Below are 18925 nucleotides of genomic sequence, written 5' to 3' on the forward strand. Positions count from 1 at the left end.
GTCTTTACAAATTGCAAACAGGTCCTTGGCGCTCTCCTACCTTTCTTCTACCTCTGGCCGTTTTTCCTCTGCTCCTCTGTTTTTACTGCGCCGCCGCCGTTCCTCGGTCTCCAGTCACTGCAGTGCAGCCCCCCTGCCCTCTCACCCTCGTGCGCCGCCCCTAGCCCTGCCTGCCACTTTAGCCTGCCTCCGTGGCCCCCTTCCTGCTCTGCCACGCGTGCACGCCGGCTGCCTGAGCGCCGCCGGCCCTGCCTCTTCACGCCACCGTGGTTTCCCGGCCCTGTGCCCTCCCTTATCTTCTCTTCCCTATAAGTAGTTGCCCCACGACCTCCTGAAGCTAAATTCCCACTCCCCTTGCGCCATTTCCCTCACCGGAGCACTGCACCAGTGCCGCCCCGCCGCCCCCGCACTGCCCACCACCGGCGACCATCTTCCCGGCCTCCCTAAGCCCGGCCAGGTCCTCAATCGGGTGCGTCGTAGTTCCCTCTTCCTCCCCACCCCCTTCCCCTTGCGGTTTAATCACTCCATCGCCGGAATCGGGGATGAACCCGAGCTTGCCCCGGTCGGCCATGGCAGGAGGGCCTATCTGCGAGAGTTTAGTTCTTTCCAAGGGTCTAAATGAAAGTTTTTGGGTCTTCTTCATTTCTAATGTGCTGAACTTTGAAAATCCCTAGAAAATCGTAGAAAATTCAAAAAAATGTGAAACCAGTTGGACTTGAATCCCCATTTCAAACTCTATCACTTTCATTTTATGACCATGCTGTGAAAATAAATAGTTTGTACTGTATTTAGAATAAAAGTAAATGGATGTTTGTTATTTCATGTGAGTGATATTTTTGACTTGTAAATTCAATAGAGAATTGTAGGAAATTCCAAAAATTGCAAAACCAGTTTTGTTTGAAACTAGGTTTTGAACTCTATAACTTCTATTAAGTGAGTTTGATTTGAAACCAAATAGTTTTGAAGCAATATTGAATCTAAGACATGGGAATGTAATATCCTATCCGTAAATCCAATTTTAATCCTATAGGTTAACCATGTGATCATGATTTTTGTTATGCAACCTCCATTGTTTAAATATGAAGTGATGTGGAAATTTCAAACTTAATCTTGATTTATAATTTAATTCATATAAGTTAATCAATTCAATTCGTTTTATATGAAAATTTGCTAAAGTCTTTTCAATAAAGCTTATTTAATTAAATCTTTTGATCAAAATCTTTTAAGTATGCAATAAAACTGTGTTTAAATTTTCAAAACTTTATAACCCTAATTATCTAGGGTTTACATTCAATTTTAAATTTAAATTTAAATATTTTAATTCTTGTTTCCAATTAAATTAATGTAGTAGTCATGAGTTGAATATGTATGATTCAAAGTTAAGTTTCTTTTGCACCATGAGTTCTTGGGTGTTAATCTTTTGGATTGCAACTTATTGTGAAATAAAATAAAAAGACTATGCATTCCTTAATTATACATTCTTGCATATCATATAGACCCGACTATTCTCGCTGGAGGAGATTACACGCTGATCGTGGACCAAGCCACGGAAATTCTTACAGATCCCGGAACCAGGAGGAGGTTGTTTTGAAGACCCTAAGGACTTCGTCAAGGAATTCTCGGAAGGCCCGAACCAAAGTTTCGGACGTTATTAACTTGACTAACCCCAGCCTCACCAGTAAAGGCAAGCCCCGGACATAACCTACTATTTTTATTACACTGCAATCTATATCTATTACGTATTCTATGCATTAAGTTCTTAGGAATTGCTTGACACCCTAGTTGCATTCTCCTAGGAACCAATGTGATGGATACTAGTACTTGAGTCCGACTAGCTGCTATGCTAATAGGGCCGGTAGAAGTCGGGTGATTTCCTGTCACTCGCGCGATATAGGAGTTGTAATGTTTACATTCCTGTTTTCACTATGAGGATGCCGGACGGGAGTTTTGTGAGGTATCATGGTTGAGGTGATACCCCGTCTGTGTTGTTGAATTGGATAAGGCCGCAGGGTGTGTTAGCGGTGGTTAAGCATTTGAAAGTACTAACCACATGCCGCGAAATATGGTAAGCGGTAAGCCTAGTAGCCAATCGGCCCGAGGAGTGGACATACCTCCCACCACTCGATTTGCTTCTTTTGGTTACTTATGTTCGACTGAGGAAATACGTGTTGCAAGGGCAACCAGGAATACGGGTTTTGTAGTCGCGCTACAGACGTATGTCCTGCACGAGTGATGTGCGTATGTTCCGGCAGTCGCTTGTGGTGGATCTGATCCACGAGTCGGAATGAAAGGTAAACGGTTGCTTCGGAACTATCGTTGGATGTTCCAAGCGTGTGAGTTAGGTTTACCTTGCAAGGTTAAATTCGATTCAGAATCGTCCGCCTCTCACGAAGATTGAGACTGCTTAATCCCTTTATCACATAGAGTAACAAGAGCAATATTATGGTTATCAAAGATGATGCTTGACCAAAGATTACACCATGCTTGTTTAGTTATAGGTGCTTACTTAGAATGGATAATTAACTAGAATCTGAAAGCTAAAACTTGAAATTAAGGATCCACTCTTTGTTGCTTTTCAGCTGAAACTAAACCCAGAACCATTATAAGCTTTCATAAGTCTAGTTATGGGCTAAGTATACCCAACCCCGGGTAAGCCTTGCTGAGTATTACTAGTTATATGTTTTGCAGGTAATGTCTTGAAGACCCTACTCTTCCCTTGCCCTGGCCCTGTGCTCTTTCAGAAGTTTGGTCCGTGGAATGGGATCCGTTCCCGGCCAGCACTGGAGATATCGAGCGATGTCGTGCTCGGGCTTAGCATGACATTCGTCTTATCGACGAGTTGTAATCATCGCGTATGTTTTCCGCTGCTAAAAACCATAGTTTTCAACAACTTGTAATATTTTCTCTGAAATTGAAACTTCGTACCTCTTTTGGAAACCCTTGTAATGTAATTCCCTGTGTTGTAAAATGTGATGGTGGATGTATCTCTGGACTCACCTTCGTGTGAGGTAACCTTATTTGATCCCGTGTATCGGTGGTTTATCGGGACGTTACCCGACAGGCCAAGGGATTATACCGTTTGAAGCACGTTGGAGCCCTCGGAAGTGGACTCGCGTACTTGAGCCGGTATAATTCAGGTTGGTTCTGCCACAGGGTAACCTTCCGAGTCATGATACTGCACATGACCCCGTCCATCATCCTTATAATGATTGCAGAATAGTAAACATTCAACTCCTATATCGCGCGAGTGACAGGAAATCACCCGACTTCTGCCGGTCCTATTAGCAGAGCTTCTATGCGGTAAGGACTCAGGTACAATACATTTGTTCCTAAGATTTATACATCTAGGGTTCCATTTCAACTCCTAGACTTAATGCAAGATATAATATATAAGTATAAAATTGTATAAATATAGTAATTTGAAGTAGTAGGTTGTGCACCGGGGCTTGCCTTCTTGAGCGGGGCTGGGGGCAGGAGTATCAAAGATTTCTGAACTTTGGTTCGGAGCTTCAGTTAGAGTCTCGACGATGTTTGCAGGATCTTCAGAAATCTCTTGCTCAGTTTCCGGGACTAGCTCGTAATCTCCGTCGTCGAGTGTCGTTGACTCTACATGATATACAATGATTTGATTTAGATGGTTCTCGAGTTAAGAGTTTTATTTCACGATAAAGTTGCAATCCAACAGATTAATACATATAAATTCATAAAGCAAGAGGTTTAAATATGAACTTATTATTGGTATCCTAATTCAATTATCCTAATTAGTTGAATTAATTGAATTAGTTAACAAGTTTGATTTTTAATTTGAAATATATAAAAGCTATGGTCTTGAATTTTTGTGGATAAGCTTATTCCTAGTGGATAAGCTTACTATGAATTTTTCATAATTTTTTGAAAATAGAAGCTATAGTGTTTGAATTAAGTTATTTCAAGTATAAATTTAAACCTTAGGCAAAACAGTGCCATAAATTCTTAAAAAATTAATTATGAACTAAATATCAACATATGGTAAAAAGATCTAAGCATGAAAAGCTTAGGAACATGTTTGAATAAATTTAAATCCTTTCAAGCTTGATTTGTACAAAATTAAATTAGCTAAAGCTAGGGTGCAATACTGGTGCTGAAATTTTTACACAAGCTTGTATTCACTTTAAACAGACTACACACCAAAAATCATAGGAAAAAGAGCTAGCACGCAAAAGTTATGCACAAGATACCCTTTTACTAAAGTTTAAAATAAATCAAAAAGTATTTAGTTTCAAACCAGACTCTATTAACAAAAGTTGTAGAATTAGACTTCTGGATTCCAACAAAACTAGTTTGGCAATTTTTGAATTTTTCTACAAATTCCTATGGATTTTACAAGTTAGCTGATTTGAATTAGAGAGGGGGTACTGATTTCCTACAGAAGGGCCCCTGGAAAGATTTGAATCGTTACAAATAGGTCCTTGGTCGGGTTTTACAGAGGGGGCAGATCGACGGCGACCAAATCCGGTGAGGGGGTTCACCGGCGGCGAGGGGCAAGTGAGGGGAAAGGTTCAGGAGCTCACAGCGGTCACGGGGGTGGCCGGGGTTGAGGCAGAGAGGGGCTGTGGCGGTGTATCGACGGCGAACAGAGACGGGCGGAGGAGCTCCGAGGGCGGCGGCGGTGTTCTGGTGGCTGGGGTGCCGGAGGGCGGTGAAGAAGCTGCTGGGAAGCTTCTACGGGATGATGTGGTGCTGCTGGTGCCCTTGGCTGGGGCTGAGGGGCTCTGTAGCGGCAAGTCGACGGTGAGGCCGAGCGGCGGCGGAGCTTGAGCTCGCCGGCGCTGCGAGGGACGACGCTCGGGTGCGGGAAAGTGAAATTGGATGGGCCAGTGAGCTGCAAGGAGTCGTGGTGCTACTGGAGCACTGGATCGCGGGTGGGAGGCGGCGTGGGCGGCTGACGACGGCGGCCAGAGGCTGCGGCGGCGCTCCGGCAAGGAGCTGCGCTCGGGGAAAAGAAATGCCGTGGAAGAGAAGTGCTTGAGTGAGTAAAGAAGATCGTGGAGCAGCTGCTGAGCATGTTTTAAGGCCGGGAGAGGCGCTACGTGCGCGAGCAGGAGCTGGCAACGCCGGCGGCACGCGTGGCGGCTCAGGAGGCGGCGGCGCGACGTGGAGAGGCAGCGAAAGGCCAGGGCGAGGCCGGGAAGGCGGCAGGCAAGGTGCAGGAGGGCACGTGGCACGGCTTAGAGCGGCACGGGGGCGGCCGGTGCGCGGCACATGGCCGGCGAGGGCGGCGGGGCGTCGGGCAGAGAGGAAACAGAGCGGAGAGGCTGGAGGTAGACGAAGGGGATTTAATTGCAATTTTCCAAAAGTGCAGGGACTCCACTGTAAAGCCTAGGTAACTTTCAAACCATAGCTCAAATGAAAATGTGCCCAAAAGCAAAAATGTAGAGTTCAACAAGTTCTACAACTTTTATTTAAGGTTCAATTTCAAAAGAGTTAAGGATTTGAAATTAACTTAAAACTTGGCAAAATTTTAAACTTTAATTAAATCCTATTTAAAATCTACACCACACTTGCATCCTTTGGGTAGTTTCACCTATATTTGCGGTTTAAAAGCAAGTTCTTAACTTTTACAAATCAACCTTCATATGTTTTGATTTTACCTCCCATTCTCACCCATTTAACACTAAAGGACCTAATTTTTTTAGAATTACATAAATATCCTTTTCCCTTTGCATTCAAGTCTTAGCACACATACAAAAGATCAAACATACATACTTTCTACTAGCATTTAGTGTGTTTTAATTTAAGTACCTGAATGTCACAGTAAGGCTACGCCTTCATTTGTGTATGGACTCCCGGGTCCCCTACCGGCCTTGGCCCTGGACCGTCACCCCTTTGGTCTAGGTAAAAGCTACTCCAGCAGACTCTCTAAATAATTCCTATCTTAAGTTTAGAGGGTAAAAAAAATGCACTCCACCGAACCCTCTACTAGGTCCTCTATTATGGAGAGGTCTCCAAAATCCCTCCTGCACCCTCTATTTCTTGGGGATCTCTAGGGAGCCTTCTATTAGAGCAACTCCAGTAATGACCCCTAAGTCAGACCCTCTAAACGTCAAATGGGCGTTGCCTCTATTTTTAGATGTTTTAAAATTTGCTTCAACTCCAGCAATAGCGAGAGCTATTATTGGAGTTGAAACAAATTTGGAAGAGAGGCAGCTTCATTTAGCATTTGGAGGATCTGATTTAGGGGCTATTGTTGGAGTTACTCTTAAAGCCGGCCCTGAGTGTTTAGAGTGAAGCCCATAAAGTATTTTTGCCGCATGGATGGTCGTTTATTTACGATTGCTCAATAATGATGGACCATTATGTTTTTTAAACATATAATGCCTCTTATATAAAGAAGTTTGAAGCCGGATGTTTTCCATTATCTAAAAATTATGCCAGTAGCTGTATTCAGTGAAGAAAAGGGGGTGACAAGAAACAACGATCGATTATTGTGATCAACAGGCAAACAAAAAAAATGACTGAAAAAGTGAAAATAAACTGGAATAATAAAAAAACGGCAGCGGTCCCCAAATATCCTTTGCCTTGGCAGTGAGGAGCAGTCCAAGAACCGGTCTCGCAGTAGGGGCTTGGGAATGACCTTGTTGGGGGCAGTAGAGAGGACGCCTTTGCTGCCATCGGTGAGCTTGGTGGAGGGACGTGAGGGTGCTTGAGGATCACGAAAACCCCCTTCCTCCGCTGTCGCTCATCCTGATGTCCCTTCTTCAGCTTGCAGTCAAAAACCAGATCCTCTTATCCAATCTTAGCTGAATCCAATCCAATCTGTGCAGGATAGCAAGATGACCTAGCAAGTGAAGGGGCAAGAACCGGACAGCAAGAGGTATGCAACTTAGCTTGCTGTTGTTCAGAGATGGTTAACAATAATTATCAATAACAAAGAGAAAAACAAAAACATAGAGTAATGATTAGAAATTTTGCTATAAGATTATATATATGGCTGACAAAAACAAAAACAATAGAGTATGATTACAGATTTTATTATAATATTATAATATGTGGATAGCTTAGATGAGGTGGAAGAACAAAGCAACCAGCCTTATGCATGACATATGGCGCATTTCTATTAAAGGAGATGTGTGGGTGATAATAATTAAAATTTAGTTGGAGTTGCAAACTTGAAATGTACTTTTATCTGAAACCTTGAATCGTTTTTTGTTCCATTTGAACCGCTATGTTGTTAAGAACAAATGTAACAATATATTGTGTTCAATATGATAATATTTTAAACATTTTCTAAAAAACACTATTCAGAATTTACTACTTCGACATTTTAAATATGCAATGCCACGTAAAATGTTAAATTAATTTTTCTGAAATATTGGTTAGGCTTTATATATTGTTGACTCAAGTTTGAAAGAATGTTGAAGCACATATAAAGTACAAGAGCATAATCCAGCAATCATGGCTAGTTCCATAGATTTGGAAAAATAAGTAAAAAAGAAAAATAGCTTGCACATATTTGTTGTGGTCACTGTTCACCTAAAAGATCGTTTAGTCCACTTAAATACCATTTAAATGCCATGCGATGACTAGTTATGTATATTATCTAGCTGTTTATCCCATTTAAACGGACATTTAGCCTCAATAAACACCTAAACAATTGGTGGCCTACTATTTAGCGTTTAGGCAAATACAAATTAGTAGTAAGTGAAACTATTGGGCTGTGTAATTTATAACCAAACCATCTTCCACGAGATGTACAGGTGTCCTGTGTGAAAGTCAACACCACCATCAGAACAATAGTCAATAGACATAGGCCTTTGAAGTTTACACATTATTAATTAATGTTTTTTCTAAAGTTGATCACAAACTGGTTGCATTTACAACAATATATGCTTCATATATAGATGTATCGAAGCTTAGTAGTTTATTTTGAACAAGGATTTTGGAAGCTTATAGAAATTATTGTTTTAACAAACAGGATTAGATCAACATAAAAGAATAACTAGGCTTCCTACTAAGAGCACGAGCTAAGAGGGCAGCATGGTTGATCCCTACAAAATACATCGAAATTCAAATTGAATTAAACCAAAGGATAAGCAGAGTAAAATCTACTAAAAGTACCACAAAAATGGAATTTCATCAACATCCGGATTTATATATATATATATTATTTATTTTTATTCTTTGTATCTAGCAAAATTGTAAGGTAGAACGACATAAAAGACCCTGGCTTCCCCATTTAATTTAGAGAAAAAAGTGAAATTCTTGTTCATGGAAGACAACCTTGCAATTTTTTTTGAGAATGTTTCTTTTTAAAAGTTATAATTTATTCACACACTTTTACACACAACTTTTTTTTAGACAACTCCTGCGAACAACTTCTCATGCTATCTCTTTTAGCATTTTTTATGACAAATTTCTATTTTTATAAACTTTTTTGGAAACTTATAGACAATTTATTTTGTTGTTCAAGTTCTCCGAAAAAAGTTATTCTAAATAACTTTTAGAATAACCCATTCAAATACGTTCGTAATAAAAATCTACAATGACTTCATCAACTTAGTATTGTAAACAACTTGTTCCAATTACGACCCCGCAAGACTTGTTGTTTTAGGTTGGGTGGAGCATTACTTTTTAGTTTGGCATTTACCCCTAACTATATTGTAATGTGCACAACAACCTTCATGCATGTGTGAGAAGGGGCAGGTAAAAAGGTTGCGTTTACAATTGCACATGAGTGGTTTGCTTACCTCTCATGTTTATTTTCCGGCTCCAAATTTTGAAAACAACAATACCAGCCATTTGATGCTTTTATAAACATGTTCTTGAACCTGTCTAACTTTTACCACTTAATCTAAAGCTATTATTTGAAATGGTCATGTGGAAATGATAACAGTGATTTTTCCATGTAAACAACTTCTATAATACAAAACTTTCATAGTTTCACTATTTTTTCATTAGAAAAGGTAATGATTTATAAGCTGTATATTTTAAGATCACATTGAAGTAGGAAAGACATAGAAAGCCAAATATATGCCGTTGAAACAACAGGGGAAGTTCTGTTGAAGTTTTACTTTTGGATTTTTTTTAGAAGAATTTTGGATTTGAATATAGTCAGGACGCACGCGCCTACCCGCGAAGTATCCACGAAAATTGTTTGCAGTTTAACCCACCTTAAAGTTCTCATTTATTTTGCTGATGACTCCTCGCCGCTTCTCCCCCCCCACCTAAACCCTAGCCTCCGCCCCGCGATCCGGCGAAACCCTAGCCCGACATCGCCGTCGCATGGAGCCCCGGGGCTACGACTACGGTGGCAGCTCCGGCGCTGGCGGCAAGATCCGCCGCCGCCCTCCCTCCCGCGCTGCCGCCGCCTCTCCCTACGCGCGCCCCGCCCCGGCTTCGGCGCCGACCGCGGCGGCGGCTTCGCAGGGCGGCGGGTGGTTCTCCCGGATCATCACCGTCGGCGCCTCGCGCCTCCTCCCTTCCTTATTCCGCAAGCCGCCGCCTCAACTCACTGCGCCGTCCCCCCCGCCGCCGCCACAGCTCACCGCGCCGGCCCCGCCGCCGCCGCCGGAGCCGCTCGAGGAGCCGCCTTCGCGCGTCTGGCTGCACGAACCGCGCCCAGAGGCGCTCGACGCGCTGCCCTCGTCGCTGCCTCCACCGTTAGGTTTGTGTCTTCAGCTTTGTCTTTTGCTTGCTTGTGACTGCTGTTGCTCTGCTGCTCAATCGGTTTTCATGCGGTCGTAGCCTAGCAATTAGTACCGGGGAGGATCATATGTATATACTGTACGAATAGCTGGTTTAGCTCTAATCAACACTAGATCATACTCATGCTGGTGCATGAGGGCTACTGGCTGTGGGAAACTGGGAATTTGAGTGTTTACTCTGTCTGTTGTGCCAGCTGAATAAGTTATACTGTTTGATTGGTGTGAATTTGCGATGCTATTGTAATCTAGTTTTCTCTAAGGAGGACTGTTTACCGTACCTCCGTTCGATGATTACTGACAAACTTACAGAAGTTCCCCCCCTGCAATGTACAGAGGATGATCTTCCAGAAGATGAAGAAAACAGTGAAACAATCGCCAATGATGTAAGCTGATTTAGTAAATACATCCTGTACTTGTTATGTTACTATATTTGAGTGACTGGGAAAATGTTTTTATATGTTATCACAACTAGACGCTGAGTTTGCCATAAACAATCTTAACTTCATTCATTTAATTCAATCCAAAACATTTCATTCAGGATCACCTCGCGAATCTATTTCAAGCCAGAAATTTTTATCCTTGCTTCATGGAAAACTTATTTCTGGAGAATCTTGAAAACTTTATTGATTTTAAGCTCTTTGACAGATATTTACTTGTCTAAACAAGGAAAAAGTTCTCAAGTTTTCTTTTTAGTAACATCCTGACTAGTTTGAGTGATGATTATTTTATTTTCAATTTATTTCTTCTGTAACATACTCCCATGTATGTGCTTGCTTGAATGCAGAATCTATGCACTCAAGATCCTCAAAGTTCTGCCAAGGAAAAAGAAGACATGCTGAGAAATTCTGAAAGCCATCGTGGTATGGATCTTGAAGAATTATTGAAGCAGAAAACTTTCACAAGGTAAGTATCTGGTATTTCAGTCCAGAATCTAAGTCTTAAGAGACCATGGTTGTATCATATTTGCTGATGGGAGCAGGGCATGGTATATATAGTCTTATAGTCTTGCATTAGGTGAAAAATTGCCAAATGCTTTTTTACCTGTTTCAGCCCTTACCAGATCCTAATTTGTATTTCCATTTATACCACATTGGTACTTTGTCCTAGATGTTTTTTTCTGAACCACATGCCTTCCTGGTTACTCTGATTTTTCTCTTACGTTTTTCACTCTATATGCAGCTACCTCTTTGTAATCTGATTGCATTAATATTTAAGAAATTTTAGAAACCTACCAAACTTTTGAGCTAATAATCAGAAACTTAAACATTTTGTGCCCATTTCACAGCCAGTATTTTGGGCTACATTCTCATAGAACTACAACTTTGTGATCAGCCAGGACCACATGTAAGCACCGTGTTCATGTCCAGCTGGCCCACATGTCAAATTTGATGAACCGTCTCTGACATCTGACATGTGGGCCTGATTGGTCATGAAAGGGGAATAGTCACAATGATGTAGTTTTGTGAAAAGAGAAGACAACCCAAGGTGTGAAATGGGAACAAAATGTGGTAGGTTTGCAACTTAACCTAGGATATTGGTTGGTTTGTTGTGAAATTTACTCAAATAGAATAATATTCAAGGTCTTCTTTTTTTCTCTTTGCTAACTTCATCTTTCCATGCTAGTTTATTGCCATTTTATTCTATGGGAACTACTAACATCTGCATTGGTCTACCTATTGCATGTTGGTTTCCTTGGTTTACCTATTGCATGTGGTTTCCTTATTTTAACTGTATGTTTGTCAAATGATTATCTGCATGTATTAGGAGCGAATTTGAACACTTGTCCAAGTTGTTATGGTCTAGAACTATTGGATCAAGTTCGTTGAAGCCAGAAGATGGTAGCATTAGGAAAATGCCTATTTCTGAGCAGGAAAATGGATCCAGATGCTCCAGCTTACCTGTTGATTTCTCCATTACAACATACAGTGTTGCTGTAAGCACATATGACTGGCAACTAGTATATAATTCAGTTGAATATTAAACTATTTGGATTCTGTTAATGAAATATTTATGTTTATTTAATAATCTGATCTGATCTTGAATGTAACATTTTTGATTCAGACTCATTATCTTAGTGAACATAATAGCTTGTATGATCTAATGTTCTGTTCTAGCATGTGTTTATATGTATCGGAAATTTGATCAAGCAATTCTATAGAGTACATATAAGTTGCTCCGTGACTATGTGCTTCATATACATCTGTTATGTCTCGCAACAGGATCACGTTGCCTCGCCAGCAGAAATTGCAAAAGCATATATGGGTTCAAAATCTTCTAAGGGGTCTCCTCTACGCCTTAGATTGCATGACCCCTCTATGCCTATCAAATCAATGGAAGCTAGTATGATACCAAAAGCTAAACCTCCCACAATCCCACTTCTCCAAAGCTCAAGATTGCAAACATCCAAAACTTCTGATCGTCTTGAAAGCAACTACACAACTCCGAATAGATCGGCAATCTACAAAATGTCATCATCTCCTTATTTTAAGGTATTTTTCCTATTCGTTTTATTCAATAGATTGTTGATAGCTCAAGTTATTTTTAGTATCAGCATGTGCACATATGCAGACAACAGATTCCCTAGAGTATCTATCTTTTCACTCATTTTTTTAACAACTTGAAAATTGAAGTTCAGATATGTACAAAAAATTGAAGAAGCATTCAAGGACTGCATTGTAGCTTAATTTCTCAGCCTGAGGGCATTATAGCAACTACTATACCAAGAACTTTTATGTTACATTCAATAGTTTTATCATCATATATGTTTTCACTTTAGATAAATAATTTCTTATTTTTGTTCCTTCATACGAGCTTGTGGGCAGTTTTTTTCTAATTTAAATTAATCATTAATGTTTCAGAGTGGTGTTTCATCGAAAGATTTATTTACTACTGTATCTTCACCTTATCAGACCCTGAGTAGTGTTCATACTTTTGGCAGGCAGGTACTTATAGAATTGAAGCACGTTCTGGATTTATAGCATTTTCATTTGTTGATTCTTACAAGTCTCAGGATTATAGTGTTGATTTGCAAATGTAACTTTTTTTGTAGACTTCTAATTTTCTATGCTGTAGTACTGCACTATCATTTGCATACAGAACCTTGGAAGCCAGTTCTTCATTCAAAATACTATGTGTTTTTTGTTCTTGAAAATAAGTTTGTAATTCATTGAAATCCAGTGTGGATGCTCAACTCTTTTTATTTGGGACCACTGTGCTAGCACTGGCAACTTTGAGGAGCATTTATATCCGATGCTCCTACAGCTGATTTTGATATTGATTTTGTCAACTAATTTTTTCAGTTTTTTGTGCTTGGATAAACAGACACAAATTTACATGTTGTAGACTTCGGATATAGTGGCTAAATTACTGCTAGTATTTGGACAAAATTGTTTTCCAGTTCTAAAATATTTTTTGAAACAATCACTGTAATACTGCTCCAGTTAGAGTTCAGGACCACCTATGGGTTAATACTGCTCTTTAGGACGGTTACTTAGATGGTTTTGCACTTAGGGTTCATTTATATGGTTTAATGTTCATGGGTGTAGGTAGAATGGTAGTAGGTTCCTCTTTAATTTGACTTGTATAAATGGTAGAATTCATACAATTAAATTTGTATTACTTTAGCAGAAAGTTGCTGTAAACAGAAACGGAACTGAATATGTTTACCATATTTACATCCTGCACGTTTGTATAAAAGATATGCACTGCCAATCAGATAGTCTGAGATGACTGGCACAAATGATGATATCATTCAACTGAAGCAGTCTTAAGTTTTAGAGGCCCAAGCAGGGCTACTAGACAGACAATTTTTAACCTCCCTGTGTAATTTTTCCAACGTTATGCAACCACTTTGTGGTACCTTTTGAAGTAATGATGAATCTTACTTCCTGCAATCCTGCCTACTTTTTTTTTCTGAAGCAATCTTGCATTTTTACTTGACAGGTCTTGAAGAGAAAGAGTAGTGCTATCCAAAATGAGATTGTATCTGTTGGTCCTGTGCGCAGAGTGCATCAAAGATTTAACAGAACATCACCGCTGTTGGAAACACGGCCAGGTTACCGTAGATATCTTGGGGGCCATGGAAGCAAACTTGATGAAGGTTCTGAGCAATTGGCACGAACTCAGAAGCGTCGTTGTCTGGAAGTTGGTGATGCAACTCTTGGCAGCTTAGACAACAAAGCTCACGCGAACAGTTTTGGTCAGGCTCCAGTGCAATCAGCTGAGATGGCTGCTAAGATACTGAAGCAGCTTGACACATTAGTTCCTGCTCAGAAGGAAAACATGTCAGAACTGAAGCAGAAACATAGGAATGCTATGGATTTCGGGAATCTTATTTTTCCAGAAAAAGAAGCATCAGAACAGAATATTCAGTTGGGACTTCCATCTGTTAAGGATATCCCGGCTGCAGTGTCTGAAAAGACTGTTCATGCTACATCAAACAAGTCTGATAGTGAAAAGGCTCCAGTATCTTCATTGAGAAACCATCCTCCTAATCTGGTATTATTGAGTGAAAATAACCGAAACAAAATGTCAATTCCATCAAATGGCTTTACCTTCCCCGTCCAAGCTGGTCTTGGTGCCCACTCTCTGGCCCCTCCAACACCTACATTGGCATCTCCGCCTATACTACCTGTTGAGAAGCAGCAACCTTCAGCAGTATTAAGTGCTACTACTTCCATGGAAAGTCATCCCAGGTTAGTTTCTCATGTGGTCTGTGCAATGGCATTTACAGTTGGAAAGCTTTATCACACCGAGTGTTACTTTCTAGCAATGACCCACCCCTGTTATCATGTACTCCCTCCGTACCAAAAAAAATCATTCTAGGAATCCTATGACAGATTTATAAGGAGGTAAAATGACCTTGCTTGCCCCTATTAATTAGCCATATTTGGCACTGATTGATTGCTGCATGCACATGCATATACTAAATGGGGGTAAAACGACTTGTTTTTGGGACAGATTTTGATCCTATAATGACTTGTTTTTTGGGGCAGAGGGAGTAGGTTGGAGTATGCTACTTTTGGCTGCTTGTCAGTAATATATTTAAGCATAATATAGCAAAGTAGATTCCTAACACTGATGTCTGTCTTTCCAGGATTTCGCAATCTCTTAAAGAAGAAGGATCAATGTTGCATAAAGTTGATGACAAATTAAATGCAGATAATAAACCAATGCCTTCTAAGAATTCTGGGCAAGGTGCATCTTTCACAAGTAACCCTGTATTTAATGTTGTCAATGTGAAGCCTGCATCCTTAAGCAATGGCCCTGGGCATATGTCGAACTCTACTGTCTCAGCTATACAACCTTCTAGTGGATCAACTAACTCTGCTTCGTTTCAATTTGCTGGCTCTACCATCTCCACCACAGCTTCAAAGTCTACACAGAGTAGTTCAACTGGAGGCAGTTTTACTTTCTCCAATACTTGTGTGGGTAGTTCGGCCGCCTCAAATGTGATTGTGAGCACTTCTCAATCTGTTGTGCCACCATCATTGGCATCTTCTGGTACAGGAAACTCCAGTGCCCCCTTTGGGACTGCTAGTTCATCAGCTGCTCTGGACAAATCTAAATCAGTAAGCAGCAGTACCCCATTTAATTTCTCCCAGAAGTTTGAAACTGCAAGTTCTTCAGCAACCCAGGACAAATCCAAAACAGTAAGCAGAAGTACCCCTTTTAGTTCCTCCCAGCAGTTCGGCATTGCAAGTTCTTCTGCAGCTCAGGACAAATCTAAAGCAGTAGGCAGCAGTACCCCTTTTGGCTTCTCCCAGCAGTATGGCATGGCGAGTTCTTCAACTGCTCAGGATATATCCAAGGCTGTCTCTGCTGAACCTACAGTTCTTTTTGGGAATCAGAATGGCCATTCGGGAAATAGCAATTCACTGTTCACACAGAGTTCAGTGAATAATTTGAGCTTCAAGTCTTTAGAGGCATCAAATAATGGTAGCTCGCAAAGTTTTGCAGATTCACAAGTTGGTTCGGCACCTTTGTGTTCTAGTCCTTTCAACGCAAGCTCTGTGTTTCCTTGGGCCGCTGGTTCTGGTTCTACTTCTGTGGCTGCGACTGCTCAGCCATCTTCTGCTACAAGCTCAGGTTTTGGGTTCAGTTCAGCATTGTCAGCATCACCAATGTTTGGCAGCCAAGTGACTACATCTGTTCCATCTTCGTTTGGCTTGCCAAATACTGGCCCTGCTACTTCACTTTTCAGCCCAACCCCAAGCACTGTATTCTCATTCACTTCATCGACTCCTTCAATACCAAATCAATCACCCACCACACCATTTGGTGGCCCTACTTTACAGATTAATGGAGGGAACATAGGTGCAGACAGGAGTGGGTCCCCTTTCCCGACAACTTCGCCGTTTGGCTTGCCAAGCACCTCGCCATCAACTCCAATTTTCAGTACTCCTGCAACCCAGTTCGCTTCCAATACATCGTCCTCGCCTGGAATTTTCGGATTTGGTCAGCAGAGTCAAGCTTCTTCAGGTGGTTTCTCAATGGGCACTGGTGGTGGCGGCAATGACAAGTCCGGCAGAAGAATTATCAGAGTTAAGAAAAGGAAATGAGATGCCAATACTTTTAAGTGCATGAGAACATGCAACCAGTTTGGCTGCGGCCACCCACCCTGCATTGCAAATTGCGCTGGTTTTCAGGGCTGAGGCGTCGGCATGAAAGGCTTTTCTGATTCTCTTTATTTTGTTGAGATAGCAATGAGCCAATGAGAGCCAGTTTTCCTTTGTTGATCGCAATTTTGGCACAGTAACAACAGTGGAGGTCACTGAACTGATATTGTTGTACCGTTCATCACTATGGTGAAATTCATTTGTCGATGTAAAACTTGTATTAGATCTGTTCAGCTATCAATTCATCCATATTTTTTTGCAGAACATGATTCATATGCTCTGCAAGGACGCCATTCCTTCTCAAGTTCTCATTCTCTTTCCCTCTTTGACCTGTGTATAGTTTTGTTTTTTTCCTTTAATTTTTTTTTGCCCAGTGCGCCCTGCTCTATAGCTCCGTTACCTCAGTGGATTAGGTATGGCCCTGAATGTGGTGGTTCAAAGATAGCTTTGTGTTTCTCAGATTATTGAGACCTTAGAAAATGGATATATTTCGTATTGCTCATGCCAGCTCAGGATGTAAATTCAGTGATCTGCATCATTCATTTGTTCTTTACTATGGTGTGATGAGAAGATACTCGTGTGCGACTCAGGGCATCTCTCCGCAAAATGATGCACCGTGTCGCAGCAGCTTCGTCTTCTGGCAATTCGTCTGTTCCCAACTTCCCATCACAAGATTTATCATTGTTGTTTCTCCACGCACAAGTTGAGGTGTAAGTTAAAACTTTCCGCGGTGGTAGAAGACGTCATAATATGTCTAAAAATATGTTACGAGTTCTTTCGTCATTATTTTGATAGGCTAAGGCATCTAATGGTAAATTAATCCTTAATTAGGATATATAATTCTGTACAAAGTAATGATGAATTTTTTTGATAACTAGGTTGTGATGATGTCCAATACCTTCCAACAAAATTTGTACTTAGAACTCCACCTGTGCACGGACAAACGTGAAAAAATAAATCTTGTTAAGGATAAATTGGTCGAATTGACATGGTTGCAAGGATAATTTGAACCAAAAATAGTTTAGGAGTTTGTCTGAACATTAGGTGAGTAATATCGAATTTTTCCCTCTTATTATAAACAACAAAATAAATCATTCTTGTGACGAGATTGGCCTGAGTCGACCACGGACAATTTCCCGTGTCAGAGGTCCTCCGAAGTCCGAACACGCTAAATCGGACTCGACCGGTAGCCGGAGTTTCCACGATGGCCGATTAGTTTTGAAGTAGATGCAAACGCCAGTACACAACCACCATCAACCTCTCCCTCTCCAATCTCCATGTCCGTCGCCACCATGGTAACTGGTGCCGGCTCGCGGACATGACCGCGGTGGCCACCCGAGTCGCCTCCATCTGCGACATGATCGAGGAGCACCGAAAATCGGGGGCAGCCATCTGCTCTAGGCGCGCTGCCGCCATCTCCGCCATGATCGACGACGTAGCCGCCACCGCCGAGGGGAGGCCGGGGACAGGCGGCAGGAGGAAGCGGCGTATGGAACGCGCCTGCTCGTACGAGGAGCTCGGCGAGCTCGGCGTCGGCTTGTCTGGCGTCGTCGTCAGGGCACGCGACCGCGCCATGGGCGAGTGCGTGGCCGTGAAATCCCTCCATCCCGAGCGCGCCGGCGGCCTCGGGAAGCTCCTGAGGGAGGCCTGTTTCATGGCGGCCAGCGGTGGCCACCCCTCGCTCGTCGCGCTCCGCGGCATCGCGCGGACGCCCGGCACCATGGACGACCACTCCCTCGTCATGGACTACGTGGGGCCGAGCCTGCTCGACGTCCTGCAGGCCCGCGGCCGGCCGTTCCCGGAGGCCGACGTGCGCGGCGTCATGCGGCAGCTGCTGGCCGGCGCCGTGGCGATGCACCGGCACCGTATCGCCCACCGCGACATCAAGTCCGAGAACATCCTCGTCGGCGACGGCGGCGCCGTCAGGATCTGCGACTTCGGGAGCGCCAAGTCTATGGCCGAGCGGGATCCGCCGGGCCGCATCGCCGGGACGATGGAGTACATGGCGCCGGAGGTGCTGGCGAAGAACGCGGACCAGGACCTTCCCGTCGACGCGTGGTCGCTCGGCTGCGTCATGGCGGAGCTTCTCACCGGCGAGCTGCTGTTCAGAGGAGAGGACGAGGCGGACCAGCTCCGCGAGATCTTCGACGTGCTCGGTGTGCCGGAGGAGCGGGTGTGTCGAGCCCTGGGGCCCCGGGCCCTCGCCGGCGAGGTGAAGCAGTGGCGCGCACGGCAGCAGCGGATGCGGCACCGCAACCGGCTGCGCGAGCTTCTCCCCGACGAGTTGCTCTCCGACGACGGATTTGTGGTGTTGAAGGGGCTCCTGACGTGTGATCCCAAGAAGCGGATGACGGCGGCGGCGGCGCTCCGGTGTACGTGGTTCACTGACAATGTTGAAGATGCTCGTGCACGACCTGCTGCTAGTGCTGTTTCCATGATCGACGCCACTGCCAGGAGACGTCGTGTTGACTGCTCACATCATTTGCTCCATGACCTTACGACTGCTTAGTGCTTAGGCATTGTTCAAGTAACTGCCGTTGCATCCACACACAGTTTCTTATCAGCGATGCTTGGCACCAATCGTGCTTTCTGCTTGATGACATTGCGAAGCTTATTTTGCTTCGT

At 42.8% G+C, this 18925-nt stretch overlaps 2 protein-coding genes across 4 annotated transcripts; both read left to right on the top strand.

Moving 5' to 3' along the window:
• The first annotated feature begins 9145 nt into the window (after positions 1-9145).
• Positions 9146-16593, top strand: LOC112885724 (nuclear pore complex protein DDB_G0274915-like). 3 transcript variants are annotated; one of them, XM_025951351.1, is made up of 8 exons: positions 9146-9643; positions 10017-10066; positions 10468-10586; positions 11448-11616; positions 11903-12172; positions 12542-12625; positions 13626-14377; positions 14779-16593. In XM_025951351.1, the coding sequence occupies exons 1-8, from the start codon at positions 9262-9264 to the stop codon at positions 16241-16243; spliced, it is 3291 nt and encodes a 1096-aa protein (XP_025807136.1). In that variant the 5' UTR covers positions 9146-9261; the 3' UTR covers positions 16244-16593. The 3 variants fall into 3 exon arrangements, with proteins under 3 accessions (XP_025807136.1, XP_025807137.1, XP_025807138.1); XM_025951352.1 differs by lacking the exon at positions 12542-12625; XM_025951353.1 differs by lacking the exon at positions 10017-10066 and having other exon boundaries at positions 9506-9643.
• Positions 16594-17618: 1025 nt separating this feature from the next.
• LOC112885506 (putative cyclin-dependent kinase F-2) lies at positions 17619-18809 on the top strand. Its single transcript, XM_025951110.1, has one exon. The coding sequence runs from the start codon at positions 17619-17621 to the stop codon at positions 18807-18809; it is 1191 nt and encodes a 396-aa protein (XP_025806895.1).
• The last annotated feature ends 116 nt before the right edge of the window (positions 18810-18925 follow it).

Source organism: Panicum hallii, chromosome 3 (genome assembly GCF_002211085.1).
Source record: "Panicum hallii strain FIL2 chromosome 3, PHallii_v3.1, whole genome shotgun sequence".
In the NCBI taxonomy this organism is placed as follows: Eukaryota; Viridiplantae; Streptophyta; class Magnoliopsida; order Poales; family Poaceae; genus Panicum; species Panicum hallii.

Excerpts from the sequence above, each read along its gene's own strand:
- LOC112885724 (XM_025951351.1), top strand. The coding sequence starts at position 9,262 with ATGGAGCCCCGGGGCTACGACTACGGTGGCAGCTCCGGCGCTGGCGGC. Across the intron at positions 9,644-10,016 it reads GTCGCTGCCTCCACCGTTAG|AGGATGATCTTCCAGAAGAT; the intron begins GTTTGTGTCTTC and ends TGCAATGTACAG. Across the intron at positions 12,173-12,541 it reads CATCATCTCCTTATTTTAAG|AGTGGTGTTTCATCGAAAGA; the intron begins GTATTTTTCCTA and ends TTAATGTTTCAG.
- LOC112885506 (XM_025951110.1), top strand. The coding sequence starts at position 17,619 with ATGACCGCGGTGGCCACCCGAGTCGCCTCCATCTGCGACATGATCGAG.